The 22,574-nt window shown below is 44.8% G+C and overlaps 1 protein-coding gene across 3 annotated transcripts in view; it reads right to left on the bottom strand.

Annotated features, from left to right (window-relative positions):
* LOC124035801 (putative adenosylhomocysteinase 3) overlaps positions 1-22,574 on the bottom strand; it is a 46,458-nt gene that overhangs the window by 15,060 nt on the left and 8,824 nt on the right. The window contains exon 1 of one of the 3 annotated variants that reach the window (XM_046349577.1): positions 19,418-19,670. The exons of the other annotated variants lie outside the window; for them this stretch is intronic. Within the exon in view, the coding sequence (XP_046205533.1) occupies positions 19,418-19,510 (93 nt within the window). The 5' untranslated portion in view covers positions 19,511-19,670. Of the gene's footprint in view, positions 1-19,417; positions 19,671-22,574 lie in introns of those variants that run through there. 3 annotated transcript variants of the gene reach the window in all.

Raw genomic sequence — 22,574 nt, 5'->3', positions numbered from 1 at the left:
ATTCAACCTGGTGAGGATGCAGATACCTTGATACAGATTGACTGAACTAGAGATACCAGAGAGTAGAACAGAGATCCTTGTTGAAAACCCTTCCTCAGAGTGCTCAGGACCTCAAACTGGGGCGAAGGTTCACCTTCCAACAAGACAACGACCCTAAGCACACTGCCAAGACAACTAAGGAGTGGCTTCAGGACAAGTCTCTGAATGTCCTTTGAACAGAGGTTGAACATCTCTGGAGACACCTAAAATAGCTGTGCAGCGATGCTCCCGATCCATCCTGACAGAGCTTAAGAGAATCTTCAGGGAAGAAAGGGAGAAACTCCCCAAATTCAGGTGTGCCAGGCTTGTAGCGTCATACAAAAGAAGACTCAAGGCTGTAACTGCCGCCAAAGGTGCTTCATCAAAGTACTGAGTAAAGGGTCTAAATACTTGTGTAAATGTGATATTTCCGTTTCTTTATTTTTATGCATTTGCAAAAAATTCTAAAAAACAGTTTTTGCATTGTCATTATGGGGTATCGTGTGTAGATTGATGAGAGTAAAAAACAATTTAATCAATTTTAGAATAAGGCTGTAACGTAACAAAATGTGGAAAAGTTCAAGGTGTCTGAATACGTTTCTATTTCAGCCACACCTGTTGCTGACAGGTGTATAACATCGAGCCCACAGCAATGCAATCTCCATAGACAAACATTTGCAGTAGAATGGCCTTACTGGAGAGCTCAGTAACTTTCAATGTGGCACCGTCATAGCATGTCACCTTTCCAACAAGTCAGTTCATCAAATGTCTGCCCTGCTTGAGCTTCCCCGGTCAACTGTAAGTGCTGTTATTCTGCCCTGCTAGAGCTGCCCCGGTCAACTGTAAGTGCTGTTATTCTGCCCTGCTAGAGCTGCCCCGGTCAACTGTAAGTGATGTTATTCTGCCCTGCTAGAGATGCCCCGGTCAACTGTAAGTGCTGTTATTGTCAAGTGGAAACTCTTGGAGCAACAACGGCTCAGCCGCGAGGTGGTAGGCCTCACAAGCTCATAGAATGGGACCAACGAGTGCTGAATCACGTAGCGTGTAAAAATCATCTGTCCTGGGTTGCAACACTCACTATCGAGTTACAAACTGCCTCTGTAAGCAACTTCAGCACAATAACTTTTCTTCGGGAGCTTAATGAAAGGGGTTTCCATGGCCGAGCAGCCGCACAAAAGCCTAAGATCAACATGCGCAATACCAAGTGTCGGATGGAGTAGTGTAAAGCTTGCCGCCATTGGACTCTGGAGCAGTGGAAACGCATTCAGTGGATGAATCACACTTCACCATCTGGCAGTCCGACGGACGAATCTGGGATTGGCAAATGCCAGAAGACTGCTACTTGCCACAATGAAAAGTGCCAACTGTTAAGATTGGTGGAAGAGGAATAATGGTCTGGGGCTGTTTTTTATGGTTCTGGCTAGGCCCCTTAGTTCCAGTGAAGGGAAATCTTAATGCTACAGTATACAATGACATTCTAGATGATTATGTGCTTCTAAATTTGTGGCAACAATTTGGTGAAAGCCCTTTCCTGTTTCAGCATGACAATGCCCCCGTACACAAAGCAAGGTCCATACAGAAATAATTTGTCGAGATCAGTGTGGAAGAACTTGACTGGCCTGCATAGAGCCCTGACCTCAACCACATCGAACACCTTTGGGATGAATTGGAACGCCGACTGCAAGCCAGTCCTAATCGCCCAACATCAGTGCCCGACTTCACTAATACTCTTGTTGCTGAATCAAAGTTCCGCAGCAATGTTCCAACATCTAGTGGAAAGCCTTCCCAGAAGGTTATAGCAGCAAAGGGTGGACCAACTCCATTGTAATGCCCATGATTTTGGAATGAGATGTTTGACAAGTAGGTGTCCACATACTTTTGGTCATTTAGTGTGCCTTGATACAGATTGACTGTAATAAAGAAACCAGTGACAGAGTCTAGAACAGAGATACCTTGATAAAGATTGACAGAACTACAGATAATATAGACTACAACAGAGATACCTTGATAAAGATTGACAGAACTACAGATAATATAGACTACAACAGAGATACCTTGATACAGATGGACTGAACTGCCTTCTGTTCCTTGGTTTTGTTCAAGTTGACCAGGCTGTACACCTTCTTCATGCTGTCAGAACAAACGCTTTCCACCACACAAAGACTGGATTTAACCGTGGACTGACCATGCTCGACTGTGACCTGACCGCGTTTGATGAGAAGGTTCAGGGATAAAGGCTTGCTAAGCTAACACACTGAGAGGCGCTACACCATATGCTCTCAGGTCCAGGTTACTGGTACATACAGTATGTAGGACCTTAATTTGATCCAGTTTGCTACAGCAGGAAAATAATCATGCAGCAACAGGAAATGTGAATTATTATGAAGATTATAATTAATTGGCATTTGTTTTGTAGGGGTTGATACATTTTCCATTAGGGAAAATCAAGTCCATATTTTGTCCTTGACAAAGTGGAAATTACAAACTTAAAAAGCCTTTCTAAACTGTGAATACACTACAAGTTTGCATTTCCTGCCGTGCAGGGAAATTCTCAAATTAAGATCCTACATCTGTTAGAGGAGGCAGGTGAGAGGAGAGACAGAAGAGAGAAAAAGGAGTGGAAGAAAGAAGAAAAGAGCCTTTGTGAATTGAGAAGACGAGAGGAGCGGTTCCAGGATGGAGGGCTGGGAAATAACGAGAAAAGGAGGGGAGGTATGGAGGAAAGGAGAGAGTTCATACAGGATCACTTGAAGCCTGTAATGAATATGAATAACGTTTGGAGTGTTCTCTGATTCCCAAGCATAAACATAAAAAACACAGAAGTGTGTGTGCATGTGAGTTTGTGTGTGTCTCTGAGTGTATCATAATTCCCAGCTAGCACATTTAGTACCCTGGAACTTGTGGGTACTAATAGAACCATGAGGAAAACCTGTGGGAAATGTTATGCTTGAAGTACTGAAATTCCACAGAAGAATGTTGTTTCTTAAAATGTTCTGAACTATTTGAGAACATTCCCAATGTCAGACCAGTTGGAGAAAGTTAATTTGTCAAATTAAATGTATCCATGTTTGAACTTTTAGGAAACGTTCTGTTAAAGTAATGAAATACCAAGATTATGTTTTGTTGTTGACCATTTTCTAAGATTTTCTCAGAATGTTCCAAAGCCAAGCAACTATCCTGCACCATTCCCAGAAAAAAAGCATAGGACAACCATGCTCTTACCAAGCTCAAAATATGATTCTCAGAACATTATGTGCTACCTGGGTTGTGTCTGTGTGTGTCTAAAGGAAAGGTGTGGAAAAACAAACACAAGCATGTTCAAACACGGAAACCACGGACAATTAAAAACACACACAAACTGTGAGAGCTCACTTGTCCCGGTGACTACTCTTATTCTTGCTAGTATTGGAAGGGGAGTGCTCTCTCTCTCTCTCTCTCTGCATGCTGGGAGTGTTTGGTGCATGCTGGGAATTGTATGAGCGAGTACGAGTGGTGTCTGGAGTTAGTTTTCTTGCACCCTATCACTCGTACCGGCATCTACTCCACTGCCTGGGAAACTAGCCTGAACCTCCTCCTGTACCTCATTGCTCATAATGGAGAGGGATGTGGCAGAGAGGAGTCAGGGGTCTGTGGCCTCAGTTGAGGAGGATCAGGAGAAGTGATTGGACATTTCTGATATCCCTGCTGATATGATAGAAGCTGGCAACGACTCAATTTACAATGTAGATGAGGTAAATGGGTTCCTGGACCAGACTTTTGGGGAACCTGTCAAATTGCCAGATTTTTTGTTGTTGTTGATAAGTTTGTGAGGTCAGCTGTGGTGTTACAGTTCCTTTTTATTTTCATATGTTGGTACTAAGGGTAGGTTCTCTCAATATGAATGAGGGAAGGGACAGGAATAAGAGGGTTTGTGTATTAGAAGTAATAAAACAGAAAAGGCTTAATGTAGTTTTTCTACAGGAGACACATAGTGATGAGGCTAATGGGGCTGACGGTGGTATGTGGTGGGAGGGGCAGCATATACTCAGGCATGGTACTAATTTCATTGCTAGGATGGCAATTTTGACTGTGGTATCTACAACAGTGATTTTTCAAATGTTTTATGTTTATGCCCCTAATGAGGTTACAGAGCGTATTGCTGTATTTGATCAAATAAAGAAAACCTTAAGACAGTGTGACCAAGGGGGGGGGGGGGGGGGGGGTATGGTTTTAGGGGGGGGGACTGGAACTGTACTGTAGAATTTTACTGTTGATCGCACTGCTGAAGAACCTCACCAGCGGTCAGCAATTTGTCTGTCTGGTCTACTAACTGAGTTTGAGCTTTCTGATGTGTGGAGAGTAAGACATACAAAAGTTAGGCAGTACACATGGCTAAAAGTTAATCAAGGTCGTGTCAGTGCAGCAAGGTTAGACAGATTGTATCTGAGCAGTACTGTGGTAGGGTTGTAAGGTGTGACATTACTCCTGTGGGTTTTTTTTATCACCATATTGTTACTGTAGATATTGTCCTGTCCACAAAGGTAATCACCTTATTGGTATTTTCATGTTAAGTAATTACATGATGACAAGTCTTGTGAAATGTGTTTGTTGTTTTGGGAAAAATGGAGGGTTATTACATTGAATTTTGAGTCCTTGAGACAATGGTGGGAGGTTGGGAAAGCCCAAATATGTGTGTTTTGTCAACATTATACTGCTCTGTCAAGCATTGAAGCTAAAGAGACTACCAGGGCCCTTGAACAGGACATAAAATCTATTGAATTGAAGTTGCTCACTCAGAATGACCCCGGACTAATTATGAACTTACAGGACAAGAGACATGAACTGAGGTCGTTTTTACATGAACGAGTGAAGGGTGTCTTGATTAGGTCTCACTTTGCTACCCTCAAGGATAGGGATGCTGCTAGCACTTTTCTTTTAACCACTAGCACTGTCGTCATTGCAACGCAAACAGATGGTCTGCCTTCGTCTCCCTGTTGGCAAGGTGACCACGGATGACGGTGAGATGCGCCAACATGCCGTAGATTTCTACTCTGCCATCTATAAGTCAGAGGATTGTGATCCTCTGTGTGCTGAAGAGTTGTTACATGGACTGAAGAGTTGTTACATGGACTGAAGAGTTGTTACATGGACTGAAGAGTTGTTACATGGACTGAAGAGTTGTTACATGAGCAGAGAGTTGTTACATGGACTGAAGAGTTGTTACATGGACTGAAGAGTTGTTACATGGACTGAAGAGTTGTTACATGAGCAGAGAGTTGCTTTGGACTCTGACATTACTCTGCAGGAGCTGTCCACTGCAGTTATGCAGCTCTCGTCAGGCCGAGCCCCTGGCATCGATGGTTTACCATCTGATTTCTATAAGAACCTTTGAGGTTCTATTGGGCGGGATTTTTATGAAGTGGTGTGTGAATCTTTTCATGAGGGTTTTCTTCCTGTATGCTGTCAATGTGCTGTGTTTTCATTGTTGCCAAAAAAGGGGGGGATTTGGCTGTTTTAAAAAACTGCCGACCTGTTGCATTGCTGTGTACAGAATATACAATTATATCTAAGTGTCTCTCAAACAGGTCGAAAGAGTATCTGGGGCTGTTGGTCCACAAAGACCAGTCTTACTGTGTACCTGACTGCTCTGTTGTTGATGACTTGTTTCTAATAAGAGATGTTTTAGACATTTGTAAACTGTTTGATGTGAATGTGGGTTTGCTTTCTTTGGATCAGGAGAAGGTTTTTGACCATGTGGACCACCTGTACTTGTTCAAAACAATGAAAGCTTTTGGGTTTGGGGATGTTTTTCTTGTCTCGGATAAGCTTACTGTATGATGGGGCCTCATGTCTGGGGGAGATGGGGGGTGGTTTGAGCTGCCGCATCCCCATCCAAAGGGGTATTAGGCAGGTATGCCCAATTTCAGGACAGTTATATTGTCTGGCAATTGAACCAATGATTAATTTTTAAGAGCAAGGCTTACTGGTTTCTCTGCGCCAGGGGTTATGAAGGGTCCCACGATAGCACTGTCTGCGTATGCCGATGACATGACATTTTTAATTACAGGGGGTGAGGACTTTAAGGTTCTCTCAAACGCTTTAAAGGTGTATGAGGGGGCCTCCTCGTCTAGAGTTAATTGGGAAAAGAGTGAATTGCTGTGGACAGGTCATTTTCAGATAGGGTCCGCTCCACGGTTAGCCGGGGGGCTTCAGTGGGGCAGAGGCGGCATGAAGACTTTTTTCTTTCTTTCTAGGCTCTGAGGTCTTTCAAAAAAAGAACTTGAAGTGTGTGGTGGAGAAGGTGGGTGCGAGATTGTCTGGGTGTAAATGGGATGCTACCCCAGCTGTCTTATAGGGGAGGGGTGCTGGCATCCAATAACCTAGCTACCTCTACCCTGTGGCACAGACTAATGATTTTAGAGCCACTGTGGGGTCTGATACAAGAGCTTCAGAGGACCCTTGTCATTTTTTTCTGGTCTGGACAACATTTGATTAAGGTTGCAGCCCTGTTCCTGCCACGAAGGTTGGCAAGGCCTGGTGGACATTTCTTCTAGGATCATGGCATTCAGGCTTCAAGCAGCTTAGGGACTGTTGTACAGTGATGGTTCGAGCTGGGTCGACTCAGCCTACACATTGATGAGGAAAGTGGGCTGTTTGGGTTTAGACAAGCACCCTTTCTTCTTAAAGCTAGAGGGGGTGATTTGTCTGGCCTGACTACATTCTATGAGTCTATTATGCAGGCTTGGAGAGTTTTCGACATGTCCCGTAAGGCCGGCACCCCACCAGGGATGTGGCTTTATGAAGAGCCTATTTTTTAATAACACTGTCATCCAGTCCTGTGCTATGGGTTCAGCCAGCCTACGTTCATGCCTGTTAGGTGTGGGGTGTACCAAGCTGGGTCATCTGATACGGAGCAGGAGCAGATCGTTGGAAGAGCTGGGAGAAAGAGCAGGGATCCAATCATCTCGGCTACTGAGGATGGTCATAGCTGAGGCCTGCAATTCTTTGCTAGTAGTTCATTGGCAGTATGTGACTGATACTTACAATTCTCATCGGTGGACGGAGGGTCTGGATTATGTGTTCCCTGTGCTGAATGTTAGTGCTGCTGCAGGGGCATTAGAAGAGGACGTGGGGATGCTGCTTTCCTTCAATATCCTGGAGATGGAGGAGTTCAAAGCAGTGGGAAAGAAGGCCATGTACATAATGGGTAAAAGTGTCCCGTGCTTCTACCCTGGAAGGGGTCAAATCTATGAGGTGGGCAGGTGTGTTTGGTCCAGGTGTCTCCCCAAAAGGCTGTTGGCGGTCTTCATTTAAACTACCTATTGATAAGAGGACAGCTGACCTCCAATTGAGGATAATACATGGAGCTATAGCCACCAATATTCATCTGCTACACCTGGATCCTACTGTTGGGGAGGGGTACTTCCGGCGCCGACAGAGATGTCCGCCTCGCTTCGCGTTCCTAGGAAACTATGCAGTTTATTTTTTATTTTTTACGTGTTATTTCTTACATTGGTACCCCAGGTCATCTTAGGTTTCATTACAGACAGTCGAGAAGAACTACTGAACATAAGAGCAGCGTCAACTCACCATCAGTACGACCAAGAATATGACTTTCGCGAAGCGGATCCTGTGTTCTGCCTTTCACCCAGGACAACGGAATGGATCCCAGCCGGTGACCCCAAAAAACGACTTCGTAAAAGGGGAAAACGAAGCGGTCTTCTGGTCAGACTCCGGAGACGGGCACATCGTGCACCACTCCCTAGCATTCTCCTCGCCAATGTCCAGTCTCTTGACAACAAGGTTGATGAAATCCGAGCAAGGGTAGCATTCCAGAGGGACATCAGAGACTGTAACGTTCTTTGCTTCACGGAAACATGGCTCACTGGAGAGACGCTATCGGAGTCGGTGCAGTCAGCTGGTTTCTCCACGCATCGCGCCGACAGAAACAAACATCTTTCTGGTAAGAAGAGGGGCGGGGGCGTATGCTTCATGGTTAACGTGACGTGGTGTTGCCACACCAACATACAGGAACTCAAGTCCTTCTGTTCACCTGATTTAGAATTCCTCACAATCAAATGTCGACCGCATTATCTACCAAGGGAATTCTCTTCGATTATAATCACAGCCGTATATATTCCCCCCCAAGCAAACACATCGATGGCTCTGAACGAACTTTATTTGACTCTTTGCAAACTGGAATCCATATATCCGGAGGCTGCATTCATTGTTGCTGGGGATTTTAACAAGGCTAATCTGAAAACAAGACTCCCTAAATTTTATCAGCATATCGATTGCGCAACCAGGGCTGGAAAAACCTTGGATCATTGCTATTCCAACTTCCGCGACGCATATAAGGCCCTGCCCCACTCTCCTTTCGGAAAAGCTGACCACGACTCCATTTTGTTGATCCCTGCCTACAGATAGAAACTAAAACAAGAAGCTCCCACGCTGAGGTCTGTTCAACGCTGGTCCGACCAATCTGATTCCACACTCCAAGACAGCTTCCATTACGTGGACTGGGATATGTTCCGTATTGCGTCAGACAACAACATTGACGAATACGCTGATTCGGTGAGCGAGTTCATTAGAACGTGCGTTGAAGATGTCGTTCCCATAGCAACGATTAAAACATTCCCAAACCAGAAACCATGGATTGATGGCAGCATTCGCGTGAAACTGAAAGCGCGAACCACTGCTTTTAATCAGGGCAAGGGCAAACAGTGTAACTATTCCCTCCGCAAGGCAATCAAACAAGCTAAGCGTCAGTATAGAGACAAAGTAGAATCTCAATTCAACGGCTCAGACACAAGAGGTATGTGGCAAGGTCTACAGACAATCACGGATTACAAAAAGAAAACCAGCCCCGTCACGGACCAGGATGTCTTGCTCCCAGGCAGACTAAATAACTTTTTTGCCCGGTTTGAGGACAATACAGTGCCACTGACACGGCCCGCAACTAAAACATGCGGACTCTCCTTCACTGCAGCCGACGTGAGGAAAAACATTTAAACGTGTCAACCCTCGCAAGGCTGCAGGCCCAGACGGCATCCCCAGCCGCGCCCTCAGAGCATGCGCAGACCAGCTGGCTGGTGTGTTTACGGACATATTCAATCAATCCCTATCCCAGTCTGTTGTTCCCACATGCTTCAAGAGGGACACCATTGTTCCTGTTCCCAAGAAAGCTAAGGTAACTGAAGCTAGGTCCCCAGGTGGTGAGTGTAGGCAACAACATCTCCACCCCGCTGATCATCAACACTGGGGCCCCACAAGGGTGCGTTCTGAGCCCTCTCCTGTACTCCCTGTTCACCCACGAATGCGTGGCCACGCACGCCTCCAACTCAATCATCAAGTTTGCGGACGACACAACAGTGGTAGGCTTGATTACCAACAACGACGAGACGGCCTACCTACAGGGAGGAGGTGAGGGCCCTCGGAGTGTGGTGTCAGGAAAATAACCTCACACACAACGTCAACAAAACTAAGGAGATTATTGTGGACTTCAGGAAACAGCAGAGGGAACACCCCCCTATCCACATCGATGGAACAGTAGTGGAGAGGGTAGTAAGTTTTAAGTTCCTCGGCGTACACATCACAGACAAACTGAATTGGTCCACCCACACAGACAGCATCGTGAAGAAGGCGCAGCAGCACCTCTTCAACCTCAGGAGGCTGAAGAAATTCGGCTTGTCACCAAAAGCACTCACAAACTTCTACAGATGCACAATCGAGAGCATCCTGTCGGGCTGTATCACCGCCTGGTATGGCAACTGCTCCGCCTACAACCGTAAGGCTCTCCAGAGGGTAGTGAGGTCTGCACAACGCGTCACCGGGGGCAAACTACCTGCCCTCCAGGACACCTACACCACCCGATGTCACAGGAAGGCCATAAAGATCATCAAGGACAACAACCACCCGAGCCACTGCCTGTTCACCCCGCTATCATCCAGAAGGCGAGGTCAGTACAGGTGCATCAAAGCTGGGCCGAGAGACTGAAAAACAGCTTCTATCTCAAGGCCATCAGACTGTTAAACAGCCACCACTAACAATGAGTGGCTGCTGCCAAAACACTGACTCAACTCCAGCCACTTTAATAATGGGAATTGATGGGAAATGATGTCAAATATATCACTAGCCACTTTAAACAATGCTACCTAATATAATGTTTACATACCCTACATTATTCATCTCATATGTATATGTATATACTGTACTCTATATCATCTACTGCATCCTTATGTAATACATGTATCACTAGCCACTTTAAACTATGCCACTTTGTTTACATACTCATCTCATATGTATATACTGTACTCGATACCATCTACTGTATCTTGCCGATGCCGCTCTGTACCATCACTCATTCATATATCTTTATGTACATATTCTTTATCCCCTTACAATTGTGTCTATAAGGTAGTAGTTTTGTAATTGTTAGCTAGATTACTTGTTGGTTATTACTGCATTGTCGGAACTAGACGCACAAGCATTTTGCTCCACTCGCATTAACATCTGCTAACCATGTGTATGTGACAAATAAAATTCGATTTGATTTGGGTTTTCATTCTGTGCTGAGTCTGAAACTCTGGCACATCTATTATTAGAGTGTCCCAGGTTGGTTGGGATGATTGACCTGATCACTAGTTGGTTCTCAGCTCTGGGAGAAGTTTTCTCTTCCCAATTGTTTATATTTGGGCCAAAGTACAGGTTTACACCTGCATTGTTTGCTGTTTGGGGTTTTAGGCTGGGTTTCTGTACAGCACTTTGAGATATCAGCTGATGTACGAAGGGCTATATAAATAAATTTGATTTGATTTGATTTGATTTGATTTTAGTCAAAGGGGAATAGTTCTCTTGCTTGACTTTGTGTCAGGGGCAGTTAAATTAGCAATTTGGAAGACACGAAAGAACAGTATTCGGAGACATGGGTCTGTGGATGTGGTGGGATTGCTGGAGGGGATGTTGGCAGCGAGACTGAGGTTTGAGTTCGCCTATTACAAAATGGTTAATAGCATTGGGCTGTTTATGAGTATATGGGGTATTCAGAGGCTGTTGTGTTCAGTTACTGTAGAGGAAGATTTGGTGTTGTGTGTTTAATTGATGTTTAACCATGTTTTTGCTTGTTTGAGTGTTTATTGTGTTGTGGGTTCCCAGACTCAATAAATAATATAATAATATAATAATAATATATGCCATTTAGCAGACGCTTTTATCCAAAGCGACTTACAGTCATGTGTGCATACATAATAAAAAATGTTTTTACTCAAAACTCTCTCTCCCAAGAATTCAACCATCTACACACATAATTTCCATGATGCTTTGCTCATACAACTAAGGTAAGTAAGGAGGTGCGAAAGGTTTAACCTTAATGTACATCTCCTCTTACATTCATTTTCCCCATTATGAACAAGAGTCCTGAGAAGGTGACTGTGAGCCCCACGGGGAAATCTGCTGGGATCTGATGTGCTGTACGCCTTTCACCTTTAGCAACGTGGCCATTTCTTGTGGCACAAGCTGCGGACCATTGTCACTAACGAGTTGGAGTGGCAATCCGAACCGACAGTAGCAGACCTTACGATGGAAACCTCTGGACACTTGCTATGTACATCCACAACCACAAGAAACAGTGTATGCGTTACCATGCCTCCTCCGGCCAATCCCACTGATAAAGAGGTGCAAGTTGAGGTATATTGGGAACCTTCTGACATGAGGAACTTTGCATCCTGCTTGCAGCAAGTGACGGAATCACAGTATGCAGTCCAAAGATACGTAGAATGTATGCACACATGACTGTAAGTCGCTTTGGATAAAAGCGTCTGCTAAATGGCATATATTATTATATTATATATTATGCTTGTCAGCAGACGATGATCTGGAAAAAGGATGAACATCCTCCCGTACAGATACTGGCAAATTTTACGCACTACAAAAACAACGTCTAGGACTTTCCGATCTGTCTGTGCTTAGTTACTTTTTCCTTTGTAACAAAAACTTCCGGTTTGGAGCGAGTGGTCGCATCGGCACTTCGCTCCCGCAGGTAGTATAACTTTTTCATTACATTTCATTACATTTCATTATAGCACAACGGTTTGATTTGTCTAATCTTAGCAATTTCTTCTTAGCTAGCTACATAGCCGTCTTTGTATCAAAGATAATTGCGTAATTATCGTATTTCGCCGTCCTAACGCAGTCTTCACTAGCCAGCCAGCTAGCTAACGTCCACTGATTAGCTGCACTGGAGAAACTATTACACTCAACTGAACACTTGATTAGTGTAGTGTTAGCTAGCTACATAGCTAGCTACATAGCTGTCTTTGCTGTCTTCGTATCCAAGATAATTGTGTAGTTTAGAGTGTGTATTCTTGGAGTGATTATCTTAATTTACCGAGGTTAGCTATCCAGCTATTTGTCGTCCTTAACGTAGGAGACTCTGCTAGCTAGCCAACAGCACAACCCGGTCGCATTCACAGGTAGTATCACATTTTCATTTCATTTCATTACAGTACAACGGTTTGATTTGTTTGATCGTAGCTTGCTACATAGCTAGCTACATAGCCGTCTTTGTATCAAAGATAATTGTGTAGTCTAGAGCGATTTTCTAGGTTAGCTAGCCAGCTATTGTCGTTATTTTAACGCAACGTAACGTAAACAACACTGCTAGCTAGCCAGCTAGCCCCCGAATAGCAGCACTGCAGAAAATATTACACTCAACGGAACGACTTGATTAGTGTAGTGTCAACAACGCACCCACTGCCAGCTAGCCTACTTCAGCAGTACTGTATATTTTAATCATTTTAGTCAATAAGATTCTTGCTACGTAAGCTTAACTTTCTGAACATTCGAGACGTGTAGTCCACTTGTCATTCCAATCTCCTTTGCATTAGCGTAGCCTCTTCTGTAGCCTGTCAACTATGTGTCTGTCTATCCCTGTTCTCTCCTCTCTGCACAGACCATACAAACGCTCCACACCGCGTGGCTGCGGCCACCCTACTCTGGTGGTCCCAGCGCGCACGACCCACGTGGAGTTCCAGGTCTCCGGTAGCCTCTGGAACTGCCGATCTGCGGTCAACAAGGCAGAGTTCATCTCAGCCTATGCCTCCCTCCAGTCCCTCGACTTCTTGGCACTGACGGAAACATGGATCACCACAGACAACACTGCTACTCCTACTGCTCTCTCTTCGTCCGCCCACGTGTTCTCGCACACCCCGAGAGCTTCTGGTCAGCGGGGTGGTGGCACCGGGATCCTCATCTCTCCCAAGTGGTCATTCTCTCTTTCTCCCCTTACCCATCTGTCTATCGCCTCCTTTGAATTCCATGCTGTCACAGTTACCAGCCCTTTCAAGCTTAACATCCTTATCATTTATCGCCCTCCAGGTTCCCTCGGAGAGTTCATCAATGAGCTTGATGCCTTGATAAGCTCCTTTCCTGAGGACGGCTCACCTCTCACAGTTCTGGGCGACTTTAACCTCCCCACGTCTACCTTTGACTCATTCCTCTCTGCCTCCTTCTTTCCACTCCTCTCCTCTTTTGACCTCACCCTCTCACCTTCCCCCTACTCACAAGGCAGGCAATACGCTCGACCTCATCTTTACTAGATGCTGTTCTTCCACTAACCTCACTGCAACTCCCCTCCAAGTCTCCGACCACTACCTTGTATCCTTTTCCCTCTCGCTCTCATCCAACACCTCCCACACTGCCCCTACTGGATGGTATCGCGCCGTCCCAACCTTCGCTCTCTCTCCCCCGCTACTCTCTCCTCTTCCATCCTATCATCTCTTCCCTCTGCTCAAACCTTCTCCAACCTATCTCCTGACTCTGCCTCCTCAACCCTCCTCTCCTCCCTCTCTGCATCCTTTGACTCTCTATGTCCCCTATCCTCCAGGCCGGCTCGGTCCTCCCTCCCGCTCCGTGGCTCGATGACTCATTGCGAGCTCACAGAACAGGGCTCCGGGCAGCCGAGCGGAAATGGAGGAAAACTCGCCTCCCTGCGGACCTGGCATCCTTTCACTCCCTCCTCTCTACATTTTCCTCCTCTGTCTCTGCTGCTAAAGCCACTTTCTACCACTCTAAATTCCAAGCATCTGCCTCTAACCCTAGGAAGCTCTTTGCCACCTTCTCCTCCCTCCTGAATCCTCCTCCCCCTCCTCCCTCTCTGCAGATGACTTCGTCAACCATTTTGAAAAGAAGGTCGACGACATCCGATCCTCGTTTGCTAAGTCAAACGACACCGCTGGTTCTGCTCACACTGCCCTACCCTGTGCTCTGACCTCTTTCTCCCCTCTCTCTCCAGATGAAATCTCGCGTCTTGTGAAGGCCGGCCGCCCAACAACCTGCCCGCTTGACCCTATCCCCTCCTCTCTTCTCCAGACCATTTCCGGAGACCTTCTCCCTTACCTCACCTCGCTCATCAACTCATCCCTGACCGCTGGCTACGTCCCCTCCGTCTTCAAGAGAGCGAGAGTTGCACCCCTTCTGAAAAAACCTACACTCGATCCCTCCGATGTCAACAATTACAGACCAGTATCCCTTCTTTCTTTTCTCTCCAAAACTCTTGAACGTGCCATCCTTGGCCAGCTCTCCCGCTATCTCTCTCTGAATTACCTTCTTGATCCAAATCAGTCAGGTTTCAAGACTAGTCATTCAACTGAGACTGCTCTCCTCTGTATCACGGAGGCGCTCCGCACTGCTAAAGCTAACTCTCTCTCCTCTGCTCTCATCCTTCTAGATCTATCGGCTGCCTTCGATACTGTGAACCATCAGATCCTCCTCTCCACCCTCTCCGAGTTGGGCATCTCCGGCGCGGCCCACGCTTGGATTGCGTCCTACCTGACAGGTCGCTCCTACCAGGTGGCGTGGCAAGAATCTGTCTCCTCACCACGCGCTCTCACCACTGGTGTCCCCCAGGGCTCTGTTCTAGGCCCTCTCCTATTCTCGCTATACACCAAGTCACTTGGCTCTGTCATAACCTCACATGGTCTCTCCTATCATTGCTATGCAGACGACACACAATTAATCTTCTCCTTTCCCCCTTCTGATGACCAGGTGGCGAATCGCATCTCTTCATGTCTGGCAGACATATCAGTGTGGATGACGGATCACCACCTCAAGCTGAACCTCGGCAAGACGGAGCTGCTCTTCCTCCCGGGGAAGGACTGCCCGTTCCATGATCTCGCCATCACGGTTGACAACTCCATTGTGTCCTCCTCCCAGAGTGCTAAGAACCTTGGCGTGATCCTGGACAACACCCTGTCATTCTCAACCAACATCAAGGCGGTCGCCCGTTCCTGTAGGTTCATGCTCTACAACATCCGCAGAGTACGACCCTGCCTCACACAGGAAGCGGTGCAGGTCCTAATCCAGGCACTTGTCATCTCCCGTCTGGATTACTGCAACTCGCTGTTGGCTGGGCTCCCTGCCTGTGCCATTAAACCCCTTCAACTCATCCAGAACGCCGCAGCCCGTCTGGTGTTCAACCTTCCCAAGTTCTCTCACGTCACCCCGCTCCTCCGTTCTCTCCACTGGCTTCCAGTTGAAGCTCGCATCCGCTACAAGACCATGGTGCTTGCCTACGGAGCTGTGAGGGGAACGGCACCTCAGTACCTCCAGGCTCTGATCAGGCCCTACACCCAAACAAGGGCACTGCGTTCATCAACCTCTGGCCTGCTCGCCTCCCTACCACTGAGGAAGTACAGCTCCCGCTCAGCCCAGTCAAAACTGTTCGCTGCTCTGGCCCCCCAATGGTGGAACAAACTCCCTCACGACGCCAGGACAGCGGAGTCAATCACCACCTTCCGGAGACACCTGAAACCCCACCTCTTTAAGGAATACCTAGGATAGGATAAGTAATCCCTCTCACCCCCCCCCCTTAAGATTTAGATGCACTATTGTAAAGTGACTGTTCCACTGGATGTCATAAGGTGAATGCACCAATTTGTAAGTCGCTCTGGATAAGAGCGTCTGCTAAATGACTTAAATGTAAATGTAAATGTAATGTCCATGATGAGAAATTGGTCGGTATCTCTACACCGGAAGGCATGATATGGTACACGACTGCACCTACACCATATGGACTAGCATCACAAGGTAGTTGGATGGGCAATGACGGTTCAAAGTGCGTTAGTGGCTCAGATTTTAGGAGTTTCCTTGGTTTCCAAAAATGCTTCCTCACATTGTTCTGTTGATTTCCATGTTTTGTCCTGACAAAGCAACTGATGCAGCAGCTTCAGCTTTGTTGCTAAGTTTGGGAGAAAGCGTCCGTTGAAAATCAGTAACCCCAGGAAAAAAAGGTAGTTTGCTCATGTTCTGTGGAGCTGGGGCGTCCAAGATAGCCTTGACCTTGGACGGAGGCCTGTGAAGGCCCGTGGCATCGATGACGTGTCCGAGGTATTCAACCAATGATTAGAAGAATGCACATTTGTCCTTACAAACTCGCAGTCCATAGTCCTTAAGTCTCTGTAAGGTCACATCCAAGTTCAGGAGCTGGTCCTCTTCGTCCTTTCCAGTAACGAGGATGTCATTAAGGTAGCATGGTACTCCTTTGACTTTTCATCCACATACATCTGCAAGTAGGCTTGACAGAGGTTGATTTTGCTGAACTTTGACCCCCAGCTAAACCCGGAAAAGGTCAATGACGTGTGGTAGAAGATACTGCTCAGCGGACAACACAGGGTTAACTGTGTAATTAAAGTCTCCACATATCCTGATTCCACCATCCTTCGTACGATGAGTGTTGCCCATTCACCCATACTGATGGGCTCCAGGACTTTGTTCTTGACTAAAGTGTCCAAGTCAGCCTCGACCTTTGGTCCGATACCATAAGGTACGAGTCGTGCTTTCAGAAATGTTAGTTTGCTTCACTGTAATGTCTTTCACGCTACCCAGCACTCCATTAAATACATCTCCATGTTTCTTGGCGGGTAGACCTGTGTCTTCATATGTCATTGTACGCACTGATGTTTAGTGTGATTTTTCTCCAGCCACAAACGTCCCCGTAGTGATGGATAGTCTCCTTTCACAACATAGTGGCAGCTTTTCCGTTTGTCCATTTAACTGAACTGTGACATCAGTGATGCCACTCACAGTGACAGATTAACCTGTGTAAGTCTTTAACACGATGTGGACTGGCTGAAGTCGGTGTTTCAGTGTAAGACTGTGTCTTACACAAGAGATTAGTGGTGTGTGGGTCAGCTGTTTGTACACCCGCAACCGCCCGGAATTGCTAACAACCCACCAACAACTGCTTACTAGGCCTATATGTGATAAAGTGAAAATCTGAGGCCTGCACTCGACTTTAACCCGCTAATACAGAAAATGTGCTGTAGGCTAGTCGGGGAAGGTAGAATGATTTGACAGGGAGTGCTCTCTTTATTTTCAACTCTCCATTTAGCAGATTTTGTCTTATTGAATTCAACTCTGACATATATGAATTATACTCTGTCATATTTGGCTCCATGGATAGATATCCATGGATTTCTGGCCATTCCAAAAATAATTTGCCGATTTGCGTGTAGCTATTTGGCACGCTTACAGTTAGGCCCTAAAGCTTAGGTTTACACACTAATGCTAAAATAATTAAACAAAACACTTCAATGTGGCCTATCGGTATAAATCGCACAAGAATGATAGGCTACATTTATGGATTTATGGATTTATGGACACCAAAATGTGCAATTAATTCATTAAAAATCCTACAATATGATTTTCTGGATTTTTTCCCCTCATTTTGTCTGTCATAGTTGAAGTGTACCTATGATGAAAATTACAGGCCTCTCTCATCTTTTTAAGTGGGAGAACTTGCACAATTTGTGTCTGACTAAATACTTTTCCCCCCCAAAGTACAGTATCTGGGGAAGGGTATAAAACAATTTATGTTGAGAGTTTCCAAGAGCACAGTGGTCTCCATCATTGGGAAATTGAAAAAATATGGAATTACCCAGCTGGCCGTCCAAACTGAGCAACCAAGCAAGAAGGACATTGGGAGGTTACCAATAACCCAATGACCACTCTTGACAGAACTACAGAGTTCCTTGGCTGAGATGGGAGAACCTGACAGCAGGACAACAGTCTCTACAGCACCTCACCAATCTGGGATTCATGGGAGAGTGGCCAGATGGAAGCCACTCCTGAGAAAAAGGCACATGACAGCATGCCTGGAGTTTGAAAAAATGCATGTGAACGACTCCGAGAACATAAGACAAAAGATTCTGTGATCTGATGAGACAAAATTAAACTCTTTGGCCTGAGAAAACCAGGCACAGCTAATCACCCATCTAACACCATCCCTAACGTGAAACAGGGCGGTGGAGCATCATGCTATGGGGATGCTTTTCAGCGGAGGAACAATGAATGGAACCAAATACATGCAAATCCTTTATGAGAATCTGCTTTTTAGTGCAAACGACCTTAGACTGGGGGTGAAGATTTATGTTCCAACAGGAAAACGATCCTAAGCATACAGCCAAAGCAATGCTGGAATGGCTTCAGAACAAGAATGGTAAAGTCCTTGAGTAGCCCAGCCAAAGCCCAGACTTGAATCCCATTGAAAATCTGTGGAAAGCCTTGAAGATTACTGTTCACCACCACTCCCCATCTAATTTAACAGTTTGAGAAAATCTAGGAAGAATGGGAGAAAATCCCCAAAACAACTCAAATCTGTAATAATCACCAAAGGTGCTTCTACAAAGTATTGAAATAGCAGTGTCAACACTTATGTAAATGAAGTATTTCTGTATTTAATTTTCAATACATTTTCTAAAATTTTAAAAACATGACTTTGTCATTATGGGGTAATGTGTATAGCTGGATAACTTTTGTATTTTCTTATTACCTATTTTGAAATCAAGCTGTAACTCAACAACATGTGGAATAAGTCAAGGGGTATGAATACCTTCTGAAGGCACTGAATTCAATACCCTTTGCACACGCTGAATTCAATGACCTTTGCCAAGGTAAGTTTACTTTCAGTCAATAGTCTCTTTTGTGTAACTTCACTGCGTAGCCTACATACTAGTCTGTCTCTAATGGTGTCATTTAGGACATCATTAAACTCACAGTGCTCTGTCAGCAAACATTGTCACTGATTTTCCCTCTTCCTGATTTATTCTGTGGAACGTTAACCTTTCAGCAATAACTAGTGGTTTTGGTGAAAAGTGTCCTTTCAGTATTTCTACGATGTCCCCATATGTCTTATTACCTGGCCTGTCTGTAGCAGGCTACTAATAAATTAAATGCCTTCGACCCCATTACACAAAACAAATTTGGCACAATTTTGTCCTCATCAATGTAATTTGCAAGAACAAAATATTCCAACCGTTCTTGAAATAAGTTCCGGTGTTCAATGCTTTCATCCAACTGTACAATGTTTCCAACAATTCCAGACATTTTTTGTTTCTCAATAGGCTCCTTCCTGATTGTCACTCACTTTAATATTGTCCTCAACCACGGCAACGTTCTGTTCTGCCACAGCAACATTTTCCTCAGTCACGTGATATGCATTCACTTCACTCACTGACATTTCCTCCTCAAGTTTGCTTGTTTACCAGTTTTTAATTCCAAAGTTCATCTTCAAAGTTGAATAAATGTCCTTTCCTTTACCCACTGTATATTCCTCCCTTTCTAAGCACGTTGTTTTCTCGCTCCAACGCTCGTCTCAAGTGATTTTCTGCCGTCCCTGACGATGCTAACTCTCTCTCTTAGCTAGCTTGATTATGCATGAACTTGCATCTGCTAGCGATACACGGTGCTAACACTAGTCTAGACTGTACCGCATAAAAAAAATAGTTTTAAACATGTTAAAACCGACTTCTTCTGGACAGAATAACCACTGTCGGTTCACTTATTTGTTGCCAATATTTTGTTATGTCTTGTGGGTTTCATAGCCACGTCTTTATAACAATTCAGTAATGATGAGAAGGGAAAGAGGAATTCAGTTCAACCATTTATATGAACCTGATCATTTAAACACAAAACTCCCATGATGTTTTGTGCATACAACTAAAGTTAGCCATGCGGTACGAAAGGTACAACCTGGTATATATACAACACTGGCTACTGGCAGGGCGATGATGAACAGAATAAGGGTATGAAAATCACAGGAGGTTGGTGGCACCTTAATTGGGGAGGACGGGCTCGTGGTAAAGGCTGGAGCGGAATAGGTGGAATGGTATCAAATACATCAAACAGTAGAGCTGTGTTCGAATACCAATACTAACATTCTGTATACTACATACTTAATGAGAATATATTACATACTATATACTAATACATTTTAGTATACTGTAAACAAACTGTATCCTTTCAGTTGAGCGTACTAGAGCTTCGCCTGTCTACCAGAAGTTGATGCTGTCGCTATGAAACCTCTTGCTAGCTTTACATTTACATTTACATTTAAGTCATTTAGCAGACGCTCTTATCCAGAGCCACTTACAAATTGGTGCATTCACCGTTGGACATCGAGTGTAACAGTCACTTTACAATAGTGCATCTAAATCTTAAAGGGGGGGGGGGTGAGAGGGATTACTTATACTTATAGCTTTTAGCATAACAAATGACTAGCTAGAGATTTTATGACTTTGGGTGTGTTCTTAATCTGGAGTACCACAAGGCCCTCTAGGCATTCGTAAATTCAGAGCATTGTCAGATTGTCCATTTGTAAATTCAGAGCGTTTCGCTCTCGGAGCGTTCAGAGCACACACTGGACCGCACAACGGCAGTCAAGCACCCAAGCTAACAGGCTAACGTTGCCTACCTACTTCCAGACACAAATAAGAGAACACCTCACTCTTACCATTTTACTCGCCCTAGCAGAGATGGTTTTCATGTTATCCAGAGCGTTGGTGACTAACTGTGCTGCTGGCAACAATTTAATTACTTTATTATGCTGATGATTTCTGACACCGGCCATATTCAACGGGTGTTGAGTGTTCATAAATTCATCAATTATTCTGCGCTCTAGTACACTCAGACGAGAGTGCTCTGAAATCGGAGTAGATAGCCATAGCAAATTTACGAAAGCAACAGAATGTCCATTGAGAACACACAACGACTATACCACTTAGATAAACTAAGAATTACGGGGTTAATGAGGTCAATACACATTGGATAGTTAGCTAGATAGCATATAGAGTGGCAAGAAAAAGTATGTGAACCCTTTGGAAATACCTGGATTTCTGCATAGATTGTTCATAAAATTTGATCTGATCTTCATCTAGGTCACAACAATAGACAACACAGTCTGTTTAAACAAATAACACACAAACAATTAGACATCTTCAATGTCTTTATTGAACACACCGTGTAAACATTCACAGTGCAGGGTGGGAAAAATATGTGAACCCTTGGATTTAATAACTTGTGACCCACCTTTCGGAAGCAATAACTTCAAATTAACTTTTTATGTTAGTTGCAGATCAGACCTGCACAACAGTCAGAAGGAATTTTGGACCATTCCTCTTTACAAAACTGTTTCAGTTCAGTAATATTATTGGGATGTCTGGTGTGAACTGCTCTGTTGAGGTCATGCCACAGCATCTCAATCAGGTTGAGGTCAGGACTCTGATTGGACCACTCCAGAAGGCGTATTTTCTTCTGTTGAAGCCATTCTCTTGAAGATTTACTTCTGTGTTTTGGGTCGTTGTCCTGTTGCATCACCCAACTTCTGTTGAGTTTCAATTGGCAGACAGCCTAACATTCTCCTGCAAAATGTTTTAATAAACTTGGGAATTCATTTTTCCATCGATGATAGCAAGCTGTCCAGGCCCTGAGGCAGCAAAGCAGCCCCAAACCATGATGCTCCTTCCACCATACTTTACCGTTGGCATGAGGTTTTGATGTTGGTGTGATGTGCCTTTTTTCTCCACACATAGTGTTGTGTGTTCCTTCCAAACAACTCAACTGTAGTTTCATCTGTCCACCGAATATTTTGCCAGTAGCACTGTGGAACATCCAGAACTTTTGCAAACTTCAGATGTGCAGCAATGTCTTTTTTGGACAGCAGTAGCTTCTTCCGTGGTGTCCTCCCATGAACACCATTCTTGTTTAGTGTTTTATGTATCATAGACTCATCAACAGAGATATTAGCATTTTCCAGATATTTCTGCAAGTCTTTAGCTGACACTAGGATTCTTCTTAACCTCATTGAGCATTCCGCACTGTGCTCTTGCAGTCATCTTTTCAGAACGGCCACTCCTAGGGAGAGTAGCAACAGTGCTGAACTTTCTCCATTTATAGACAATTTGTCTTACTGTGGACTGATGAACAGTAATGCTTTTATAGATACTTTTGTAACCCTTTCCAGCTTTATCCAAGTCTTCAATTATTAATCTTAGGTCTTCTGAGATCTCTTTTGTTTGAGGCATGGTTCACATCAGGCAATGCTTCTTGTGAATAGTAAACTCAAATTTAGTGAGTTTTTTATAGGGCACGGCAGCTCTAACCAACATCTCCAATCTTGTCTCATTGATGGACTCCAGGTTAGCTGACTCTTGACCAATTCGCTTTTGGAGAAGTTATTAGCCTAGGGGTTCACATACTTTTTCCCACCTACACGGTGAATGTTTAAATTATGTATTCAATATAGA

This window comes from Oncorhynchus gorbuscha, linkage group LG01, assembly GCF_021184085.1.
Source record: "Oncorhynchus gorbuscha isolate QuinsamMale2020 ecotype Even-year linkage group LG01, OgorEven_v1.0, whole genome shotgun sequence".
Classification (NCBI taxonomy): Eukaryota; Metazoa; Chordata; class Actinopteri; order Salmoniformes; family Salmonidae; genus Oncorhynchus; species Oncorhynchus gorbuscha.
Note: the sequence above shows the minus strand (reverse complement) of the source record. Positions and strands in the feature narration are given on the sequence as shown.